The sequence below is a fragment of the Sardina pilchardus genome, chromosome 15 (assembly GCF_963854185.1).
Source record: "Sardina pilchardus chromosome 15, fSarPil1.1, whole genome shotgun sequence".
In the NCBI taxonomy this organism is placed as follows: domain Eukaryota; kingdom Metazoa; phylum Chordata; class Actinopteri; order Clupeiformes; family Clupeidae; genus Sardina; species Sardina pilchardus.
Window position 1 is genome coordinate 7925640 of NC_085008.1, and position 23757 is coordinate 7949396.

General features: G+C 44.4%; 1 protein-coding gene across 6 annotated transcripts; it reads right to left on the bottom strand.

The window, feature by feature from the left end:
* Nucleotides 1–229: 229 nt before the first annotated feature.
* sh3gl1b (SH3-domain GRB2-like 1b) lies at nucleotides 230–23694 on the bottom strand. Of its 6 annotated transcripts, none has more exons than XM_062555836.1 (10): nucleotides 23469–23694; nucleotides 16122–16190; nucleotides 13830–13902; nucleotides 13199–13342; nucleotides 11346–11479; nucleotides 10129–10287; nucleotides 9358–9473; nucleotides 9016–9149; nucleotides 8474–8521; nucleotides 230–3468 (listed from the first exon to the last, which is right to left on the bottom strand). In XM_062555836.1, exons 1-10 carry the CDS (start codon nucleotides 23511–23513, stop codon nucleotides 3275–3277), a joined length of 1116 nt encoding a protein of 371 aa, XP_062411820.1. In that variant the 5' UTR covers nucleotides 23514–23694; the 3' UTR covers nucleotides 230–3274. The 6 variants fall into 6 exon arrangements, with proteins under 6 accessions (XP_062411820.1, XP_062411822.1, XP_062411818.1 ...); XM_062555838.1 differs by having other exon boundaries at nucleotides 231–3468; nucleotides 9370–9473; nucleotides 23469–23692; XM_062555834.1 differs by having other exon boundaries at nucleotides 231–3468; nucleotides 9358–9476; nucleotides 23469–23692.
* Between the last annotated feature and the right edge of the window lie 63 nt (nucleotides 23695–23757).

A 23757-nucleotide genomic window follows, 5' to 3' on the forward strand; every position in this document is an offset into this window, starting at 1 on the left:
ATCACAGGGGGATTTTGCAAATGCAAAGTTTTGCAAAACTGGTGACAAAAACAAGAAGCACACAAACAGCACCGTGGTTGCATAAAAGCAAAGAGTAAACATTAAGTACATTATGAGTACAGCTGTCTCAAAACCTTTAAGCCTCTGAATACATTACATCAGATATGTTTATACTACAATATGGGGGCTTTTAAGGCTCAGCATATTCACCAAACACATGCCGTCACCGTTCAGTCCACACTGGTTGATATTTTTTTTTATACATTTATTTATGTAAAGATGGAGAAAAGGCCATGACAAGTACAAATACCGGAGAATATTTAGGCTACTACAGTTAAATTCATCAGGACATACAAAGACACTTAAAACTATAACATAACAAGCTTAGGTATAGACCCACATGCAAACGATTAATTTAAAAACAGGACATTTTACAGAGATGTATATATTTATATATTTATGTATTTGTATAAAATAATAATACTAAGGAGTACCAGATTTTTTTTTCTTTTGAAGTTCATGACATGTCTGGTACTCTGATGGGATTAGACAGAAATAACCCTTTTAAAAAACTGTAGTGTTGAAGGAGACAAGTGTACACATGCACTACAATCTGTACACAGCAAAAGCCTCAACTCAAAACGAACGGAGCCCTTTGTAAATGAAATGACACAAATGAACAAACACAAAAACAAAAAAGTCATTTTCAATGCGAGGAGCATTATTAACTTTGTTTGGTGTATTAGACGTTTCCCTCCTTAAATTAAAAAGGCACTACTGCACCCTTCGCAACAAACACTTCCTCTTTTTCAAGGTTTCTCTCGATTCTTTATCTCCGTCCCTCCAATGCTTTTCAAAAACACTGTTTGACTGTTCAGATCCAGTCTGCACCAGTACACAAGATATACAAACCACTGAAAAGATGCAATCACACACGAGGACAGGAAAACAACATCAGACAAAAAAAATAAACTGCACAGAGTGTGAGGGGAACGAGTGAAGTGGACGGTGCAGAGAGGAGCTGTGTGTGTGTGTGTGTGTGTGTGTGTGTGTGTGTGTATATGTGTGTGTGTATGGGGTGTCGGCTGGATGCAATATCATGTGGGTTTAAAGTCATGATACGCTGGAGGAGCCGGAAGGTGTTTATATGTGGTTCATACGCCTCGCATCAAGGCCACACATTTTTCTCCAGTAGCAACCATAGGGCCTCTTACAGTGAGCTCCCCCGAGTATTAACTTTAGACAGGGGTGACTAGCTAGTATAGCTTTAGACGGGGGTGACTAGCTAAATGGCTCTCTACTTAAGACTCTCAAACAAGCAAAAAAAGCACAGACAGACAAAGCAAACAAGGCATACAAGTCTCGCTTCTCTATTACTGCACAAGACCACAAAACATCTTTCTTTCGCATGACACAATCCGGGTCAACTCGTTGGCAAACGCTTTGACAGATTACTATGGGTTAGAAAAATGACAAGTTAAGTGTCAACGTATTCAATAAGTGTTTGAAATATGAGGGAGGGGTGTGTGAGTGTGTATGTGAGTGAGACACAGAGACACGCAGATCCTGGCCTCCCCCCCGGCTGCTGGGGAGGAGGAAGAGACGCGGAGACACTGCCAGCAGCATCAGGTGCAGGAGCACTTCAGAGCAACAGATAAATTAAGCGCAACAGTCCAGACGGACCAACCGACTGAATAACGAGAGGCACTCGACACACAGGCAGCTAACGGTCAAAAGGCAAACAGGTCATGTGATTTCATTATTACAGATTCATTTCATCTTTCTTTCTCTTTTTTTTTTGGCTGTGTTTCCTCAACGAGGTGGGTACAAAAATAGACCAATTAATGGACACAAGTGTCAAACATTATGGGGGAGACAGGATGTTTCAAGATTTCCAAAAACAAACTAAATAAAAGTGCCTGACCCCTTCTCCCCCACTAATGTGTAATCTTAGTGTTCTAGTTTCTGTCGACTGTAGTGTGATAACATTGTAGAGCACAATCTTCTCTAGTCACTGAGCCATCAAAAGTTTACTCTCTCACACGTTGGAAGTGCCTTCTACAACCAAGTTCACATGATATCCAAGGTGCAAAACTGAACAGCTGGTGCAAAGCCAAAAAAGTGAAATGCTATTTTAGGACCCATTTTCAAGCAAAAGGGTATCTACAGGCAGGACCTAACCTGGGTGTTCTCCCCATGGCTCAGACATGATTAGCACTCCAGTTCTGACAGATAAGCGATCGTTCATATTAGCACGCTAACCGACTAACTCGCACTGGACATTTTTTCAGTTACCTGTAGTGGACGAGGATCAGTGGCTCAGTCTGGCCAGCAGGGGGAGCAGGAGGAGCATGTGCAGGTCAGCTCCAGTGGGCACTGCGGACTGCAGGCAGACCTGTTTCTATGTCTAGAGGAGGAGAGTGCCCCCATTTCGGCACCAGCGTTGTCCGAGTGCCAGCACGTCCCAGAGGAGGCTATGCGACAGCTCCCCGAGACACACCACACCAGCCCAACGCAGACGGGCCTTCCCAACCAAGAGCCACATTCCTGCCTCATAAACCCGACAAGTCCTGACCACAACCGAATGTTAAAATAGTTACAGGGACATTGAGTTTACTCCAGGGTTCCTTATGGGGGAGAGACTTCACAGCCTGCTGTACTGAGGCCTGGCTGGCTGCGGATATTCGTAAGGCTAACTGACTAGGCTATCTCACAGCATGTCCCCCTACCATAGACTTATTTAAATCTACCCGGACTTGGCTGGTTTCTCATTTTGGGATACCTCAATAGTACAGAAAAAGACAATGAAAAAAATGCTAAAGTTAGGTTAAAATGTGTATGAGTGTGTTTGTGGAGGTGTGTCTGTTATGTATGCACGTATGGGTGTGATGTCAGGTTTAGGTCCATTTTCACTTGAAGTCAGTCCATCAGTCACTGTCCTTGTTTTCTCAGATGTGTTAAGTTTTTTTTTTCTTCTTCTTTTGTTTACTTTTTTTTTCTTTTCTTGTCTTTGATGGAATGTGAGAAGCCACCCTCTTCCGGAAGTTTCCCCCTCTCGAGAGAGTCTCGGTGACAAAGTGCCAGAGTACAGGTTACAGTCTTCGTTTGACGGCCATGGTGGTGAGTGTGAGTGAAGACTGAAGACTGCTTCAAACGGGCTCCTCATTTCCCCTTCTTTCCTCCCTTCCCCCCCCCATCTCTCTCGACCTCCATCCACCCCTCCATCTCTCTCCCTCCCTCTCACCCCCTTCTTCCCCATGTCTTCAGAAGGGCCTCAGTGGGTCAGAGGGACCACCACCTCCACGTAGTTGAGGGGGAAGAAGCCGGACTGGCCGCGCAGGACGCCCTCGTACCAGTTCTCATCGATCTGATTGGTCAGGTTGATGATGTCGCCCTCGTGGAAACCCAGCTCGCCCTCGTTCTCTGGCTCAAAGTCGTACAGTGCCTTACAGCACGCCTGCTCCGAGACTGCAGGGGGTAGAGAGGGAGGGAGAGTGAGAGGAGAGAGGGGGGGGACAGAGAGGATGAGAGAGACAGAGAGAGAGGGGGAGAGGAAAAGGGAGAGAGAGGACATAGAAACAGAAAGAGGGAGAACGACAGAACAAACCATTAGATCATCTGCCGGAGTCACATGCAGTTTTGTGTTCAGACTATCAAAGCAGGAGAGGAGAGATCACTGTCTCTGTCACAGCTCTGGCTGTCTATTAACAGAGCTGTCCTCACTCAGACATCTATGTGTGACTGAGGACCCGGTGATGCAACACCCTCCCATACTGTGTTAAGACACGGACACCAGGACAAATTCGGGAGATTCAGTCTTCAGACCAGTAGTAAGGTTTACAGTAATTTCCTGTGTATTAGCCACGTTGTGTATAAGCCGCAGGAGACAGTGTTTTATTAAAGTTAAAAGAAATAAAACAGTCCGCGTGTATTAACTTCATAGCTGAATAAAATTTAGCAAAATCAATGCATAAGCCACAGCTAAAAGTTGGGAAATTACGGTACGGACTCAGTACTGAGAACTGGCTAAGAGTGTTTTGGCAAGATGCCTGATCATGTTGTCTGAAGACTTTCGCTCCGCACCCTTGCCCTTGCGCCTACACTTCTCACTCACACTCAAACAGTGTGTCACACAGCCGTGTTAAACCACCCACCCGCTCTACTCTTGCTTCTCTGAAATCGCATGAAGTCAACACAGCACAGAGGCCAGGGAGTAGTCACAGAGAATAACTACTGTAGGTAAGTAGTAGTCCTCTCGAACACAAATAACACGGAATTCATTAACTGATTACATGATGTTAACTAGAAAAGCACTCCGAGAGCGCAGACCTCCGCCAAGTGAAAACATAACCGGCTCCTAGATCAAGACGGTGATACGGATCACTCTCAAAATGTAATCATTTCTTCCTTGGGTCATGTCAGACCTTTCCTGAAAATGTATTCAAAATCCATCCGTAACTTTTTGAGTCATCTTGCTAACAAACTTGCTAACAAACAGACAAACAAACCCAGATGAAAACACAACCTCCTTGGCGGAGATAACAATGACATAAAAGAGGTATGCAGAGTATCGTTACTACACATTATCCATTCTGATTAAATAAAACAGAAGCTACAAGCAGCATTAAGTCTGAACTTCATAATATAGCGCATAATTCTACTGGGTCATTCCATGGCAAACATACAAATGTCCCCACTCAACCGTCACAGATTTGTCTGAAAAAAATCAAGGTTGTTGTCTTCTTAATAGGTGTAGTCTCAAATATTAGCTCTCTACTCCCAACAGTTTTGTCACAAAACATGTTTCAGCAACAACCCCCCCCCCTCCCCCCTTGCATTTTTAAGCAGTGTTTTCTGAAGAGCCATTTTCAAATTGCTAATACTATAAAAGTGTTTGAGCTAACTCATTCAAACGTCCTATGCTCAAAGGGGGTGGCTTGGGTATATCATAGTATTTGTGGTGCTTAAATTTGCTTGAAAATTGTACTCTGTGCTCTGTGACAGCATCTTTGAAGGCCTGTGGAAAGCTTAATGTTTAAGCTAGAACTTTGCGATTGAATACAGACCTTCCAATGTATGCTCTGTATATTGTGTTAAAAAACTGTCCTTATGTGGTGAACAGTATGGAAGATATTGAAGCTTGAAAATGGATGAAAACCCATTTTGTGGCATTTTTGACATGCATCTACCAACATGAAACATTTTTTTGGGAAAGATAAGATGTTTATTCTTAACATATCAAAAACTTGTGATGGTGTTCTGCCCCATTTTCTCAAAATGATTTTTTGAAAATGTGGTATTTTTGGACACGCCAAGCATTCACTGGCCTATGGAAGCATATTGAAATGCAAAAAAGAAATAAAAAATCTATGGACACAGAGCTTAGACTGCACAAAATACTTTATTTGAACTCCTGTGTAGGCCAGTCAAGTTCATCTACCTATGGATTAAGAATAGGATGTGGGTTTTTCCGGTTTGGCAAATGAGCGGATAGACGTGAAATCAAGAGCTCCCGGCGTATGAAGTAATAAACCATCAAAAAGTGGAAATTCAAACGCGAAACCAGAGAGGGGATGAGTAGTAGAAGAGAAGTGGGTAAAGACATATCCCTAATGTTTTGTGGGCTTTAAAATAATCACAAGGTCAAGGCCGGTAGTGATGGTTGGAGTAGGATATGTTGGACATTCTTAGAGTGTAAGGAAGACTTCAGTTTGGAGAGTTTTCTATCGCTGAGGGGGGCCCTCCTACGAGAGGATTTCCCCTCTCCCCACCAACAGGGGAAACGGGGAGAGATAAAGACCCCCAGTTTATTATGGGAGATCACTTTTTCTGTTTACTGTTATTCAGCTGTTGCTGACTGTTTTTGTGCGTCCATGTTTGGCTTATGGGTAATGAAAGTGTATTGGGGAACTGATATATAATGCAGTGTGAGGATGTTAAAGTGGTATCACTGAATGTAAATGGGCTGTGTAATCCAATTAAGAGGGGGAAGTTCACGACTAAATTCAGAAAGGAAAAAACGTTCTTATTTTTTCTGCAGGAGACACATTTGTCTATAGAGGAACATGAGAAACTAAAGCGATTTGGGCATAACAACACATTTTATAGCACCTACCTCAAGTACAGTAATAGGAGAGGGGTAGCCATATCAATAGCAAATTCAACCAAATTTGAACTTGAAAAAGAAATGCATGATAGGGAGGGAAGATATGTAATGGTAAAGGGGAAATTAGAGGGACAAAGAGTGACACTGATCAATGTATATGCACCTCCTGATCGCAAGAAGGCCTTCATTGAATCACTATTTGACATAATCAATGTAGAACTAGAGAGGATCTTAATATGTGGAGGAGACTTCACATATTCAGCAAAATACACCTTCTGTCATCTTTTATGATTTGCTAAGAGAGCTAATATTTGAGACTACACTTATTAAGAAGTGTGTGAACAAACAACCTTGATTTTTTTCAGCCAAATCTGTGTCGGCTGAGTGAGGAAATTTGTACGTTCGGCATGGAATGACCCTACTGTCGTTTACGCCATGTAGAAACCTACTGTTTTACAAATTCGCTCTGCGGGGACAATAAACACCACGAGAAATGTAGCTATTGTAAAACTCCCTGCTGTTGTCTATGAAGATTAAAAGTCTGAATGAAAGTAGCCATAGCAGCACTGTATTATCAGATCTGAGAAGCCGCAGCGATCACCACTATGATCCCATCCCATACTATGATATCCTTCACACTCTGCTGAGATCATTCTGGGAATCCTGGGGCCTTTTACACTGCAACATCCACACATTGGACGAAGGGACAGAGACCAAAGGGTCAACTTTATTTCTTCTCGCAAACTTGTAGCTTGTTACTCTGATTTTTCCAAGCATTGACCCCAGAGGGGAATGTAATGTTTATTCCATTTGGTGAACTGAGCTTCAAATAAAAAAGAAATCTGCAGTTATCCCTATCCGTGAATTAGTGAAACACACACAGCACACAGTGAACACACAGTGAGGTTAAGCACACACTCACCCGGAGCAGTAAGCTGCCTGCTACAGCAGTGCTTGGGGAGCAGTGAGGGGTTAGGTGCCTTGCTCAAGGGCACTTCAGCCGTGAATGTGGACATGGGAGAGCAGTGCTCCACCACTTCCCCCGTCCACATTTTTCCTACTGGTTGGGGATCGAACCGGCAACCCTTCGGTTACAAGCCCGAAGTCCTAACCAGTATGTTAACACAGCACAATGTCTTTAAATGCCTTGTCCACACAAAGATATTCAGTTCACCGTCATAGAAGAGTATGTGAAGCTGAAAATACTCAAGTTTTAGAAGTTACTATCAATGAATGGATGTATTTCCTTACAAATGACATAAACCGATTAATCGATCATCAAAATAGTTGCCAATTAATGGTCAACCACTAAATGATTACTCCATTAATCATTGCAGCCCTACTTTGCACCCTACCTGCACGATGCAGAGTACATCATAAGTGCGCCTACTGTACTGAGCAAGACTGCGAGAGAGGGCCGTCATGATGTTTACAACTTTCCCTGCCAAAACCGGAGTGCTGCAAACTGACCTTCCAACACTGGGAATTCCACGAGATGCCCTCCAACATGGAGCAGAATTAACCTTTTTCCCCAGCCCACCTCGTAAATCTTTAACTTTGCTTTCCTCCAAATAACAATGTCTGAGCTTCCTGCGGTGTGTGGCATGGCGGGAGACCAGCACGTTTCCGCTTACATGGGACTTCTCCCTTGTTTGTTTCTGTACCTATGGACAGGAATGCCCTGAACAGAAAGTGATGAATTGTTTGTACCATCATATCTCTCTCTAGGTAAACTGAGTGGGATTAAACATGGAGTGTGTCACAGAAATCAAAGTGTGTGTGTGTGTGTGTGTGTCTATGAGTGAGAGTATGTGTATTATGTGTGTTGTGTTATGTGTGTATGTGTGTGTCTCTCCGGCTGTGTGTGTTTATTTTAAACCACTGTGCCACCAAACACCAAACCATTGTGCCAATACTCATTTTCCGACAGCATGATTACTTTGCTGATTTCCACAGTGCAATCCCATTACGAAGGCTGGATGCAATCAGCTGCAGGCACTGAGCTGAGCTGACCAGACCAAGGCTTTCTGTTAGAGTTCCTGAATTAAATCAAATGATCATGCTTCCCACCACTCCAGATTAGCTTTAAATCAACACCAATCAATCAAGTTGATTGGATGACCTGATTTCTCCATAAACAAAAATTGGACCCCCCCCCAATGTGTTATGATTTTTAGAAGAAAACACACATAAGCAAGCAGTAGTCTGTTGATTCTGGAAGCATGCTCTTGATTTAACACCCTTCACAAGCGGTTGTCCATTGCTTGTCACCGAGTGTGTTTGGCACAAGCGTGTGCCAGTGCGGTGACACGTGTGTGCGCTCGCTTGTTCACACGCACAAACGAAAGCGCTCTGGCTGTGACTCACGCGGCCTGGGTTTCCGTGTTGACGCTCGGCCAAACTGGAGGTAGGGGTCTGATGAGATCAGAGCACAGGGGGGGAAACACAGAGTGAGATCAGTGGAGAGGGGAGCGCAGCAGCGGGCAGCTGCATCCTTCCACCTACCCATTCTCTTTCGGTCTGGCACACATTCTCTCAACACACACACACACACAGAACTCTCTCGCGCACTCTCTCTCTCTCTCCATCACTCACTGACACACACACACACACACACACACACACTCCTTCCCTCTATTCCACACATGAGCATGTGTACTACTCACTCAGACAAACTCACACACATTGACTCACTCACTCGCTCTCTCTCTCTCTCTGAAATACACACACAGACACACAAAGCCAGGCAGTCTCGTCACACCCTGCCACCAGCTCATAGTAAGAGGAACAAAGCACAATGTGCTTCTTTTTTCCCCCCCTCGCAGTCCTGCTGGAGGTCAACAGGGCAAATATAAAGAGCAGTGACTCTTGCCGTCCTTCTCTGCTTCCTGCATCTCTGTGTGTCTCACCTGAGTTGCGGGAAGGAGGAGGAGCTACAGACGGTGTGAAGCCGCCATTTGATTGGTCCGGTTCCGGGAAGTCAAAGACTGGCTTGGGCTTGGGGATGTATTCCCTGCGGGGGCGATTCTGTGCCTCGTTTATCCTGGAGAGGGGAGGAGAGTCAGGTTTCATTTCACCTACACAACAAAGACTGAAGATGTCCCTTAGGAATAATTCCAGTTAAAGGTACAGTAGGGTAAGCAATGTGGGGAAAAAGTACAGTGAATGCTGTGGCAATCCTGGGATTGCAGTGCATTCTGGGATTACCCATATAAACCAAGCAATAAATGTGGAGATAACAAGTCACTCACACAGACACACACCTTTCTTTGAGTTTCTCTGATAGTTCGTCCAGGATCTGCACGGCCTGCCGGTGATACTGCAGCTGAGACTCCACCAGGGAGGACAGTTGGCTCACCTGCTCGATCTGCTGTCAAACGCACAGACACGAGTGCACACACACACACACACACACACGCACAGTTACGAAACATCTCATTACCAAATATGCAAATAACAAAATGGGCACACAGGACTTCCCTGAGGACACACAAATGTGCACCTTCACAGACACGCTACACAGTAATCTGAACACTAACTGGTTAACGGCTAACTGAAATTAATTTACTTACTTACTGTGCAACATCATTCTCATGCAGGCCGTGCAAAATAAAGCATTGAGGAAAGACCCAAACACTTTCCATGTAAAGTGAGATCAATGGACAACAGAGAGGTTTGATTATAATGTTAGATGCCCGCATCTGTGTAATCCTATCTGTAGTACATAACAAGGAAAAGATCCCTACTGCAGATGGCACTGTAATCCATCAGCAGGACAAAATTGAGGAGGAAGAGAAAGAAGAGGAACAGGAAGAGGAGGAGAAGGATGACGACCACCAGGAAGAGAAGGAGGAGGAAAATGAAGACAGAAGATAAGAAGAAGAAAATAAAGGAAAGGGAAATAGGAGGAAGAAAAAGGATGGCAAAAGTATGAAGAAGATACAAATAAATAAAAAAGCAAGCCCAACCCGGCCAGCCCTTGCCTTCCTTCCCACGCCCACAGACAGAGCTCAGGGACTCACATCGGTCTCCAGCAGGTTGTACATGCTGATCTCGGCCACCTCCTTGGACTCGTGGAACTTCTCCAGCGCCTGCTTCACCTCCTCGTCCGGGATCTTGCCCTGCCGCTTCTTCTTGTAGTCGTAGTCCAGGCGACGGCCCTCCAGCTTCTTCAGATGATGCTGGAAGCCAGGGCAAACACTTACATCTCAATATAATCATATCATAATTTACATCTTCACAACACTCATTTGCATCTTTAGCCTGAGGGACCTCTGAGCCTTCTGTCCATTCCTGACTGGAGGTGTCAGACAAAATGAGTAACATACTTATAACATACAGCCTGAATGGTGTATCAGTAAACGTATATCATTTAATTCAAACAGGATTTACAGCTCACTGGGTTGTAGCACTGTGCATCTTTTCTTCTTTTGTCTGAAGCATTAAGAGTCTACTGTTCTCTACAGCAGTATCCGATGGTGTGCAAGATCCTCCTGGGCTGCTGTTGCTCATTGCTTAATGCCTGTGGCGTATTAAGACACTGGGAACAGACACACTGATGCCACTGTGCTGTGCCTTGTGCTGTGCTGAATATTACCACAGTGCTTGAAGTTGGGCCTGCTAAACCACAAAGTCATGGTGACAGACTACTTTGAATTTTTTGCTTGGTTGTGACTCAAAGGCAACTTCTGAGGAGACACACAAGCAACTTAACGTCATAATGTTTAAGGCTTGTGACTAACAGCAAAAATAGACGTGTAGTGTGAACTCGGCCACGGTGTTACTGACTGGTGCATGCAGAGTTGAATAGCTACACTGAGGCGATAGCAAACGGCACAGCTGCAACACCTTAACTGCAGCCACACAACGCTTCTGCTGTAAACACCATAGGGTGGGGAGGGAAAGTAAAAGACCACAACACTGTTGATCTGTTTTCACACACTTTTGAGAACACTTTCAAACAGAGTTGTGTCTAGGCTTGCCTACTTGAACTACAATGTTCTCAGCAATCTCCAGAGAGACAGCCCACCTTAAGTTTATCAGTAGCCAGGAACAATTACATGCAAAGGTGATCTCTGCTGAAATAAAAAGAATGCTATGCTTGCTATTGTGTACACAATAGGTGATAGGTGAGTGTGCGCGTCCGTCTGTGAACGTGTGTGTCTGAACGTGTGTGTCAGTAAACATGTGTCTGTAAATGAGTGTGTCTTTTTGTGTGTGTGTGAGTGTGTGTCCATACCTGTATTTCTCTAATGTCTTTGTCGTACAAGCCTTGCAGGGGATCAATGAAGTTCTGCTTGACATCGATATCAAGGGAGTCCTTGACCTCAGCGAGCCTCTTCATAGTCTCCCCAGCGTCTACAAGAGCACCACCTAAAGCACAGGCAGGACACAGAAGTCACGCTGCTCACTCCATACACAGCTTTATCAAACTAGCACAGTACAGCTTTATCATAGTAGTACTAGGACACACACAAACACACACGTACACCTGCACAGGGTACTTAAAATGATCATAACATTAAGAGCACAAAGTTAAGACATTTAGCTAAACACTTCAGACCCTTATCGTCTTCTCTTCACACACACCCATATACAAACACACGCACACACAGGACCATTACAGACCACATTTCCAATAACACCATGTCCTAGAAGGGCATATTTAATGGATTTAGTGTAGACAGATAACACTGACACTAGTCGCTCGTTCCGATCCTGTTCGGACATGGTGTAACAGAAAAGCCATAGTATTCTTTTTATCTCATCAGAGGCTGTGGCCTACACTCTGTCCTATAGCCCCAAACCTTTCCCCCCCCATTTAAAGTCTTAGGGCGTATTCACACCAGGAAGGTCCGTTAGTTCACTTATTTGGTCCGGACCAATTTTTTTTTCTTTTTTTCTTTTTTAGTGCGGTTCGCTTTCACACCGTGATTAATTGCAACCGGACCAGAATTTATAAACAAAAGCACATGTGCTGAGGTCGTTCAACCATTGGCTGGTAAACGTGTAGGTGGGGTGAAGAATAGGAAGCCAAAGTCAAAGTTGGCCCACGTAAATACTTTGTTTGCGTACTGTACTCGTTATTATCCTAGCAATATAGTTTATACAGTTACAGCTTTGCAGAAGTGCTTGAGCGTCAAGACCGTTTGATGCAAGTTTAACAATATCATGCTCGTAATTTTGCAACAACGAAGACGTGCAACAAAACAGCTGAGAAGAGCTCTCATGTGTGTCCAACATGCTAACAGCAGGCCTACGGAAGACGGAACGGGTAGGAGATGCAAAATCAAATTATTGTTGGCAAAAAAGCGTTAGCCCACTGCTGCTTACAGCTGTTGTGCGTCACGGAGCTATCCTGCATTTCCCATAATGCGCAAAAACTACGGGAGCTCGTCAAATCCAAAAAAGGTAGATTTCTGTAACTGGGTCGGATCGAGGTCGGTCTGCTTTCACACCATAAACGAACCGCACCAGGGTTCGATAGGAACCGCTCCGAGACCACCTCCTCAGCTGGGTCTCGGTCCGCTTGTTTGGTCCGCACTAGAGTTCGAGTGATTGTATTCACACCAGTCAAAAAGGTCCGAACCAAGCAAGAAACGAACTTGAGTTCGTTTTAATCGAACTAAACAAGGCAGGTGTGAATACCCCCTTAAACTACGCAGTCACACCTCCATACATATACACAAAGGCATGGCATGGCACGGTGCTGAAACGGATACAACTACTGCTAAAAGCAGGTTATAAATATTGTGTGAACAGTTTCTGGAACATAAAATCCAAGACCTTTTCAAGAACTTTCCAGCCTCAATTCCTTAAATTCAATGATCCAAGACACCGTAGTTTGAGACACATGTCAACAATAAGACAGAGAGCAGTGTGCACTTCTTAAAAGTGGGATGTGCTATAGTGATTGTGGATGTGTGATCTCTTGTAGAATATACACATTCAATAAAACTATGTGTATTCATGTTGCTTTTCAAAAACGTTCAAAGGCTTCATATTTCTAGAATTCACAAACTTTCATGAATGTGAAGGACCCATGGGAACCCAGCTAAATATATGCACGCTCGCAACACAGCTTGGACATACCAAAATTGGTTTCATCTCCGAGGTCGCGTCCATACTTGACCATGCACTCCCCCAGCAAGCCCTCTGCCTGGGGGTAGCCGGGGCTTTTCACCTGCCCACGGATCTTTGACATGGTGTTCAGCATGGACAACTTGGCCCGGGACGCTGTGGAGTTAAAACACACACACACACACACACACACACACACACACACACACACAAGTTATAGCGTGAGGAGACTGCAGCAGTGGCCTGCGTCATGGACATGAGCTTTCATCCCCTGACAGCGCTCTGGAACAATCTGAGGTCCCATCTGGAGCTGATCTGACCCAAATATTGAGCCCAAGCTAGTTGAATGGACATTCCTAATCAGAGCGACACCGTTTCTGTGACAAAACCACAGAGGAGAAATGATATTATTCGGGGCTGTATTTTTCTCCTTCATAGTACTGCTCCACAGATAATAAAATATTACGGAAATAAAAGCACAGGCATAATATGGGCTTATTGTATTAGTCCACTAAAATTGGAAGTACTACAAACATAGGCAAGATTGCATTGATTGTATTCATTTCACCGTTCCCTGGTACCCAGTCTAGGACAGTGGTGTCCCAGCAGTGAGCTGCTGTCTGGGCCTGCTGCTGGGTCTTACCTGGGTTGGGCTGCAGGTACTCTGAGGTTTTGGAGATCACCTCCACCACCGCTTTGCTGGTCACATCTGCTTTCTACAAAACACAGGGGGTGGAGGAGATTACATCAACAGGACCACCACTAACACTGCACAAGGGCACAGAGGGAAACAACGTCAGCATGGCAGCAACAGCATTCTGGGTGCCTTTTTGACACACAAATACAGCATCTATTATCGTGTTATGAATCTTTTTGAGACATCTATTCCTCTTGAGGGGACATGCAAACTTATTTAGCATATCTGGGACAGTAACTGTTACGTCGAGATGTACTGTGCGAGATTTATAGCTATAACAAATCCAAGAGTGGAGAAACTTTCACACTGTGGGTACATACCACTCAAAACAAATAAATCGTTCAAATAAATCAACTCCATAAGGAGCCGAGAAAGGGTGTCACTTTAAGATGTCTTGAGTCTTTAAAAGTGATAAATATTTTTTACTACATAATCTCGAGGAATGAGCCTTTTCTTCAAATTTTCTCTCCCCCCCCCAAAAAAAAGAGGGAAAAATACTAACGACCTGCTGAGCGGCCCACAGAGTAAACTTTAGGAAGGGGGGAAGGGGAATGAGAAAACAGCCTGTCACTACTCTCACTCTCTCTCCCCACCCTGCCCTGTGCCAGAGAGACACCAGCAGCAGCAGCAGCACATCTGCAGCCATGCTAGATGTAGGTTAAACTTTTCCTGGACAGGGCCTACATTCATGACATGCCTGAATGCGGCCACACAAGAGCTAGCAGCCAGTTAGCCAGCTTAGCTTAGCTTAGCTTAGCTCGTTTCTCTTCTCCTTCTCTTGGTGAGAGCATGTTGTGGAACAGATATAGAGTGGAGTGCATGGAACAGTGATCTGGTGAAAGATCCAGAAATGGAGTTGATGGGGAGCCCTACTCACACATATCCCCTTCATAGAGAGAAAAACACAAACAGGACATGCCATATAGGGGCATTGTGAGGTTTTAAACTTGACTTTAGACTTCATGACCTGTCTGACCCAGTTTACAGTGAACTTAAAAGTGTGACTTGAATTTGAGAGCAGAGAGCAGAGAGAGAAAGAGCAAGAGAGAGCGAGAGAGAGAGAGAGCAAGGGAGAGAGAGGGCTGGGTTACCCCTGCAGGCAGAAAGGCAAAGGGAACATGCTGTACACACCACCACCCCTGTCAACGGTACAGAGTGGCAAGACCAGGTGGGAGGTGTGAAGACCACACTCTGACATGGCTGCTATTCTCTCTCTCTCACTCTCTCACACACACACACACATATATGTTCCACCACTTCACACACAGCGCTGATAACATCATGGAGAGTGCAAAGTGTGAGCGCTAGCCGAGCGCCTCTCAGTAGCCTCAGCACCACAGCTTCTTCATTCTTTGCTCTTGTGGCTTCAGACCATAAGCCCGGCGACAACCGAGCAACAAATGTGCGGCGTGACTTGCTGATATGGTGAAGTTGGCAGGAGGCGTGGGGCTGGGTGGGGTGGCTGCTTCTTGATAAACCACTTTCATTATGACTGCATTATATATTAGGCCCGGTCAGCTCAGAGCAAAAGTCTCATTCAGAATGCAAGATGCTAGCCGTGAGAAACCACGGATTGATGATGTAATTCAGCATTTACAGGCGAAATGGCTACTGGCTACAAAGTAAATAAATAATTCATTCATTCGTCAACAAGCAAATTGCTGGCAATGTGTGCCCAGGCTAAAGCTGCAGCTCGTGGCCTCAGTGCTGTCAGATGCCATGTGAGGTTAGCACATCAGACTGAAGTGGTAATTAGCAAGGTAGCGGCACAGGGATCAATGAGAATTTCATTAGGACTTGTTAGCACGCATGCTAGCAGCAGCTTTTGTTTGTGGGAGCTTAGGGTGATAATGCTAAAACACTATGTGACTCATTAAAGAGCTATGATTCAGCCTGATAGCAAACTTATCACTTTGTGCTTGTGTGTCAAGTCATAAACAGTTACTAAGGTGACTAGGTGACCACATTATCAAGCGCTACTGAACCATTTTCAGTGCTCATTCAAATGAGGGCAGAGAGGAAATCTCTTCCTTGTCAGACAGCACAAACAAAGCGTTTGGTGTTCCTGCGCATGTGCTTTTGGGGCAGCCATCTATCTGAAATAGCTGGCAGGTCAGTCTACTCGGAGTTCAGTAAATAACTTCCACACACACACACACACACACAAAGAGGGAGGAGGCAGGGCTGCGTGTGACTGGCCAATGACGGTAACTGTCGTCCATGAGGGACGTTACTCACCCGTTCCAAGTCTTTGAACTCTTCGTCCAGCTTGGTTCCCTCGGCGCCACCAACCTTCTCACTCACCATCTGCGCAGGGAGACAGAGACAGAGGGGGGAGACAGAGGGGGTGAGACACACTTTGTTATGGGCAGAGCTGCCATGACTTGGCACTCGCCGATCCCACTCCCACATAGAAACACAACAACTAGTTGGTTACACAGGCAGAGCTGCCATCAGGGTGCATCTCCTGCTTCTGTGTTGGTGCCTTTTTTCAGATGATGCGCCTCATAATTCAACTAACGGCTCGGAACAGCGACAAAGGGTCATTAAACTGTGGCATCGGGCATCAAACAACCGGCACTGATTCAATCAAACAGACAGAGAGGGAGAGAAAGGACCTAAGGGCCAACATTTACAACAGCAGAATTAAAGACAGTTTGACATGTTTTAAAGGCAGAGTCCCCAATTTTGGCAAAAAAAGTTGTTGAAAGGTTTGAGTACAACAGCTAATCAAATGATTCCGTGGCCCTCCTGTAACGTGTTGCTTGGGTGGAATTGATTTTGGCTCTGATCGGACCATGTTTATTTCTTCTTTACAGAGTCAAGAATGTACAACACTAGATTTCTCTGGTGAGTGTACACTCAGAACAGATTGTCTGAGAACTGTGAATCTGACAAAAATGTATCTCAACTCCAGACTGTGTAGCCTGGACTGTGAAAGTGGCTAAGAATAGTGCAGTCAACATCTGGTGAAATCAAGTTTAGACAGGGCAGCAGTAACTAGTTAAAAAAATCACTTCCATCTTAGACAGTAGCTGTTAGCCAGAGCAGTTGAGACTGGATAAATGGCCCTCTGAAGGGCCGTAAAGACTACCTTGTGGGAGAGAAACATTCCCTGCCAGAGTGAAACCTCTAAGGTCACTAGCAATGAGGCTGATAACACAAGCTCCTCTGATATGCCTGCCCTGCCTGCATAGTGTCACACTCTAACAGGTGCAAAGGTACTGAACAGAACACAGCTGAAACAGTGTTTGTATACGCAGGGCTGTGGGCTGAAGGATAATTTCTTACCACAATGAAAAAGTAGCAGATCTGATCACCGCAGTTTGGCCTTGGCCTTAATAGGGTGGAATAGTGTGAAAGACACTGCTTTATTTTATACACCAAGATCAGATCATGGATTATAGAGTCGCACCAGTAACTCAATGGAAAGAGGGAGTAGTAAAAAGTCCCTGACATTATCAGTTAAGATGACTAAAATCATCAGCTAGATGACTTCCTCAATGACATCAGTTATCACATCCTCAATCATCATGACGTAAGTTACCATGGAAAATGGTTATGTAATGCATTAATGTTAGGCATTTGCTTCATCATAACTTCTCTACCATTTTTTACACAAAAGAAGAGAATTTGGTACACTTCACTCAAACTGAGGGAGACTTGTCTTGAGACGCTCTCACCCAATTGTCTCAAACACCCTTGCGACCAGTACTTTTATAAGCTTTGTGAAATAATAACAACCCAAATTTTAAGATAACAAGTGGGTCAAATGCCTAAGCAAGTAGATGAGATGAATCATCAAGCATTACTTTCACTATCGGGAGATAGCCTTCGTATCCATATGCAAACATGTTCCAAAGGTCAGTGTGCAGTGTGCGTACGGTACGCGCACGCGCACACAAGACAATGCTAATTGTTCAGTTGTTGCCTCTCTATAAGATCACCTACAATTTAAGGCAAGTTAATTACATTTCAAGTAGCAGCAGCAGTAGTAGACTAGTAATAGAGTAGTTGCCATATCAGCATCTACCCCATGGCTATTTCATAGCAAAAATGTACAATAAAACAAAATGTACAATAAACATTAGCTAGATAAAACAAATCATTTCAATAAGATTCTCCAAATCTAAATTCGATGAAATTGCCAGGACAGACTAAGAAGTGGCACCTTATTTAAAATGTTTTCGAGAGCAAATAAAATCTCAGACTTGGTCTACTCAATTTCAAACCACAGACATATTTTACAAAACGAAACAACCTGTCCATCAACATATGGATCACTTTAGGAAAAATCAAGTTTCAAGTTGGAAAAGATTAGATTTAGTTTATTAGTTAGAAGTTATAATACACTTAGGCTACCAAAGTCTTGCGGGTCAAAAATCCCTACACATTAATGTGCACATGTACTCACATAAGCTGCAACGCGCACACACAACACGCACATACACCTGAAAACATGCATGCAATGCATTTGCACACACATATACATCCTGTGACTATGCAACAGGCGGCAGAGAAAATAACTCCAGCATCAATGCCCTTCTCTTTTCCAAAAATTAGGAAAGGTTATCGAGAGTGACCCAAATAATCACAAATTCCGTGATGGATGACAGATTGTTTCTAAATTCAAAATTGACTTGTGGTTTAAAATTTGATTCAGCTGCTTTATTTCAGGGGCATATAGAAGGCAGGTCATCTTTGACCAGTACGACACCTGCTAACATTATGCATGAGAAACATAAAAGATCAAATATCTGAGAGTAGTGGCACCAATTGAGCAATTCTCAGTCTCGCTATCTTGCACAACTGAGCCAAAAGGAAACCAGAGAGCAGAAGATCAGTTTAAGTCTGGTAACTTCCCCACCTGAGGACAATAGAGTTGCACCTCCTGAGACACTGGATCTGCCCTGCTGCTGATCATGGCTGGAGTGCTACCGTTACTCTGTGCTAAGCTTGCCTAGCTTATAATTTACACACACACACACACACACACACGTACACACACACACACACACACACACACACACACACACACACACACACACACACACACACACACACACACACACTCCGCAGGCTGTGGAAAAAAACCTTTCCTTCCAAAGCCAGGGCCCTTTTCACACTGTACACGTGTGAAGAAAGTACACCTTCCTCTCTCCTGCAGCACCCCCAGGCCTAGTACTTCATGATATGTTCAGTCTAGACACTCAACTCTCTACCTCCTGCAATTTCATGTCAACAAAAACATCTCTACAGTAGCCTACTGAAGCACTGGGTGGCCACTGCAAACTGATTGCAGTGGCCTGATTACTTGGCACTGCAACTGCAGCTTGTGCTATGCATACCTTTGGTAAGCTTTAGGTTGAAACTGCATTGCTAATAGTTGGAATAACAGGGTTTTGTCTGAACACGTTGGAGGTACAACTATGACTTAACCGTTCAGGGAATCCTTGGCTTGTGTGAAAGCCGTGAGCAGTTCTCTCCAACACACACACACATACATACAAACACACACACACAGGAGAAATCGAACATCTGCAACAGCCAAGAAAGGTCAGCATTTCAGACACAGAGCATCAAAAACAGCAGTGGCCGACTCACAGAGGTGATCCGGATCTCAGCCGGGTCCGCTGCTTATTTGGGGCGTAATAAAGTTTTCAACCAGCACATGCTGACCGTTGCAAGGGTTTCGCTCCACCAAGGCAACGTTCGTTTGAACTGTGACAGCGTTCATCATGCTTTTCAAGTGACATCAGCGAATTTGTTAATTTAAAACACATGCCTCTTTTATGGAGGGGAACTCAGGATACACACACACACACACACACACACACACACACACGTACACACACTAAAGCAAGCTTTTTTCCTTCGTGTTTTCCCCCTCTACTTTTTCTCTTCTTTCTCTTTTTTCCCCTCAAGCTTTTTTTCTAGGTCATCCTTCTGACCGTAACAGTTCTGAAGTTTTTTTTCTTTTTTTTTCTGTTCAAGGCAAACCACTTCCCTTCCTGCAAAAGACAGTATAGTGCCTCTCCAGCACATTCTCCAGGAGTGGTCACTCCCCCGAACGTACAAATGAACATTTTAGTACCAACTCCATCTAATGCACTCCATCTAAACACACATCAGTACTCAAAACATTGTGGAGTCACTCCCCCCAAATGCACAAACGAACAGTCACAACTGCCAACACTGCAGAGCTTGACCAAAGGAACAGCCCAGCTGTTTATATTCCCTGGTACTCAAAACACTGTTTTATGCTGATGCTGTGAGGAGGGATGTTTAGGCCATAGGCTGTGATCTTCACTTCCCTGGGGGCTTTCAGCAATTATGAGCAAACCAAGATGAGCCTGATACAGTCCATACACGGATAGGGGATTTTCACTCCACAGCGGGCAAAGAATGGCTGTTTGTATAGCCATGATGAACGCAACAGTCAGGCACGGAAAGCAGGATTAATAATTAAATACTGTTCTTCTGTGTCTCTCCCGATCCCTCTACACACAACAACTGAAGCATATCATCCAAATGGCTTTAGCTCATGGGTGGGTGTGGCATGCCATTTGATAAAGTCAGGGCTGTAAACTTAGGCAAGCACGAGGCAAACATGATACACAAACAGCTCAGCGGTCATAGGTAAAAACCAACCCAAATACAACTTCTTTGCCATATGGCCAGTGACTAAGACAGGCCTCATTGGAGATTTGCCATTCTGAAGTGATAAGCCTGAAAATATGACGAGATGACCGCTTTGTGAGCCATCTGTCAAAAGACTTCCCAATTAGACCATTGTTCACTTTGGTGAACATTAACAAAAGTCAACTGGGAGAAAAGACGAAGGAGTTTTGGAGAGGAGGAGGGCCTGGTCGTATGAATGGGTTTTTTTTTTTTTACAACTCAACTCCAACTGAAAAGGACATGAAGTCACTATGACACTGGCTCACGCATTGCATACGTTGAGGAGGAGGAGAGAGACGCAGAGCAGAATCCCTCTGTGCGAAAGAATAGGGGGATTGTGGTCAGTCAGTGAAGGAGCAGGCATGACCGTGAGTCAGATTCCTGCTCAACACCACTGATCAACTCCCTCGACAGGACTCACAATACAAACGGGAAGGCATCTGTGTCAAACAGACAGTAACCCATATTGCTTCATTCATTACATCATTTCATAGGAAATAGGCTACTTCATATCACAGTCATTAACTACGGAGCAGGCCTCCACTTAATGAAACCAGCAGTGATAGTCAGTTGGGGTAACCCTTCCACTGGGGTTAGGGAGCGCAGGACCTGTTGTAACAGCAGCAATAACTTTTACGAGACGGTCAAGTAAAAAGCCAGCACTCAGCAGCCCAATGGGTGGCATAACCATGGCAACCATGGCATGACACAAACGCTTGCTGGGCACATTACCATATGTGACCTAGAAATTCATGAAAGACAAAATCACAAACAGCAACGGAATGCCTAACTGCGTCTCAGCCCCGAACATTCTTCCGTGTGAGCCCCCACAGGGAAATGGTACACAGGCTAGCACAAACAGTGCAATGAGGAGCATATGGAAATGTGTGACTGCGCACATATGTGAGTGAATGGGTGTGTGGGCGGTGGGTTGAAGAAAAAGGAAGAGGGCAAGCGGAAAAAAGGGTAGCCTAGTGCGCTTGTCGAATGTTTTCAACTTCATAAGCTTACTACTGTGGTTCACTCACTACAACTAGATTTAGATAATCTAGAAGTCAATTTAACAGAAAAAAAAACCCTTCCTGCGTCCCCAAATCAACCTACTTGGTCTCAGATAGGCAAAGGAAACCTTGACCAAACAAACTATGTGTCAGAGTAGGAATGCGACTTTCCTTGGGAGTCTGCCTTGCTGGCTCTGACAACTTGTTTTTCTCTCCAGTATTGATTGTAATGGTATGCTGGCACCAACCCACAGCTGCACTGCAGTCCAATTACCCGGCGAGCCAGCCAGGACCCTCATCCGTATGGCTCACAGACAGGCGGACACTCACTGCGCCTCTCTGCCCTCCATTTTCCCCAGCCGGTTGACGGCTGCTCCCTCTCTCTCTTTCTCTCTCTGCCCCTCCGGTCAGACTGACACGTTTCTTTCAATGCGCCCCCCTGCTTTTATCTGCTCCCCTGGAATCTGGATGGGTTCCTGAGAGGAAGTTGGGCAAGAGAGCCTGCTGTCTTTCCTGCTGAGATCAGCACTGGTGGAGGGAGGAAGGGAGAGAGACCCTGCCTCATCCACAACACCCTCACTTACCCTGAAATACTCGGGAGGCGTAAATCAGCTAAATGCAAATAGGAAATATCCCTGTGTTTGCACACTTGTAGGAAATGTACATGCAGTGTAGCTTCAATGACTTGAATCGAATTACACTTCAAATCCTTCATGCAAGTGGCCATGACACTTATGCAGATTTATTTCCATTACTGGGCCCTGATATATTGCAGGCTATTCACCTGTTATTCAACAGAGACAATGATCGACTGCTTGCCATACATACATACATAAGTAGGTCAAACATTTCACTACCTCCAGCGTGCATTCCACTGACAAAGGTTTTCATGTCATTATCATCTGAAGAACAGAAGCCTGTCTCTTTTAAGTAGGGATCTCGAGCCTTGTGCTAGATCAAAGGAAACGTCCTAAGGGACTGCAGATGAAAGGAAAACAACACTTTTCTGCCCAAATAATATTTGGTACCATTTAGTCATTGGCTCTTGCAGTGATCAAATACGACGACCCATACAAACATATGACCAAACTTTGATGCCGTTTCCGTAACGTTACATACTAGAGGCAATCATTCCTTCCCGCAAACGTGGCAAATTTAGTTTAAAAGGTATTTGAGGTGGGTTAGGTGAAGTCTGACTATTGGAGGCGTTGCAGTACTGCATAAATGCTACCCCAAGATAGCAACTAGCAATGATAGGTAGCACAAAATTATTCTAACCTTTCAGTACACCGTTAGCTCTTTTACTATTAGGGAAAACACTGCTAGCAATCACTGGCTGTCCTCAGTAAAACTCTCCCTGGATTTGGAGCTTCCTTACGTTCGCTATCTTGGAAAACAACACGGCATTATTTATTTTCTCCTCAAGAGACACTGTTCGTTGAAAATAAAAGTTATGTTTCAAGTAACTAATTCGTTAAACAGACGACAAAGTGTACAACAAGAAACTGAAGATCCAAACATTACCGTTAGCCAACTAACTTAAGCTATCGGCATACAAATTTGCACTAACCATATTGTCCAAGTCGTGCCTAAGTTTGTGCAAAGCGAAATAAGTCATCTAACGCCCAATTAAAACTTCTTAAAGCTTTTCATGATATCGAATTTTCGAGAAAAGATATGCAATTCGACTGACATTATGAATAACTCGCAACAATTAAAGTTGGTTCTTGTTGGTTGTTAATAGCTGTTAAAATCGGGGGGAAATGGACAGTTAGCAGCTAGCTCTCTGAAAGGGTAGCTGGCTGGCTAACGGATCTACTTTGACTAGCCTTGAGCTATGCTAAGCTAGCAAGATAACGTTAGCAGCCGACTAACTTAGAAATGAAGAAAGTTCTGAACAAACCTGGCTCGCTTTATAAAACTGTTTCTTGAAGCCCGCGACAGACATCTTCAGACCGTCCAAACGACTTTAGGTGTTAAAATAAAATCAATTAAATATTAAATGGTTATTAAATTTCTCATAGATTTCAGCTCCTGCGCCACTGCTGTCCACAGCTTCCCCAGCAAGACATTACACGGCGTCTGATAGTAGCTAGTTAACGCTTTTCTACCAAGGCTTCGACCTAGTAGCCATATGCGCATGAACTTAGCGGAATCACAGAGAGTGTATGAATAGCAATTGTACTATGAAA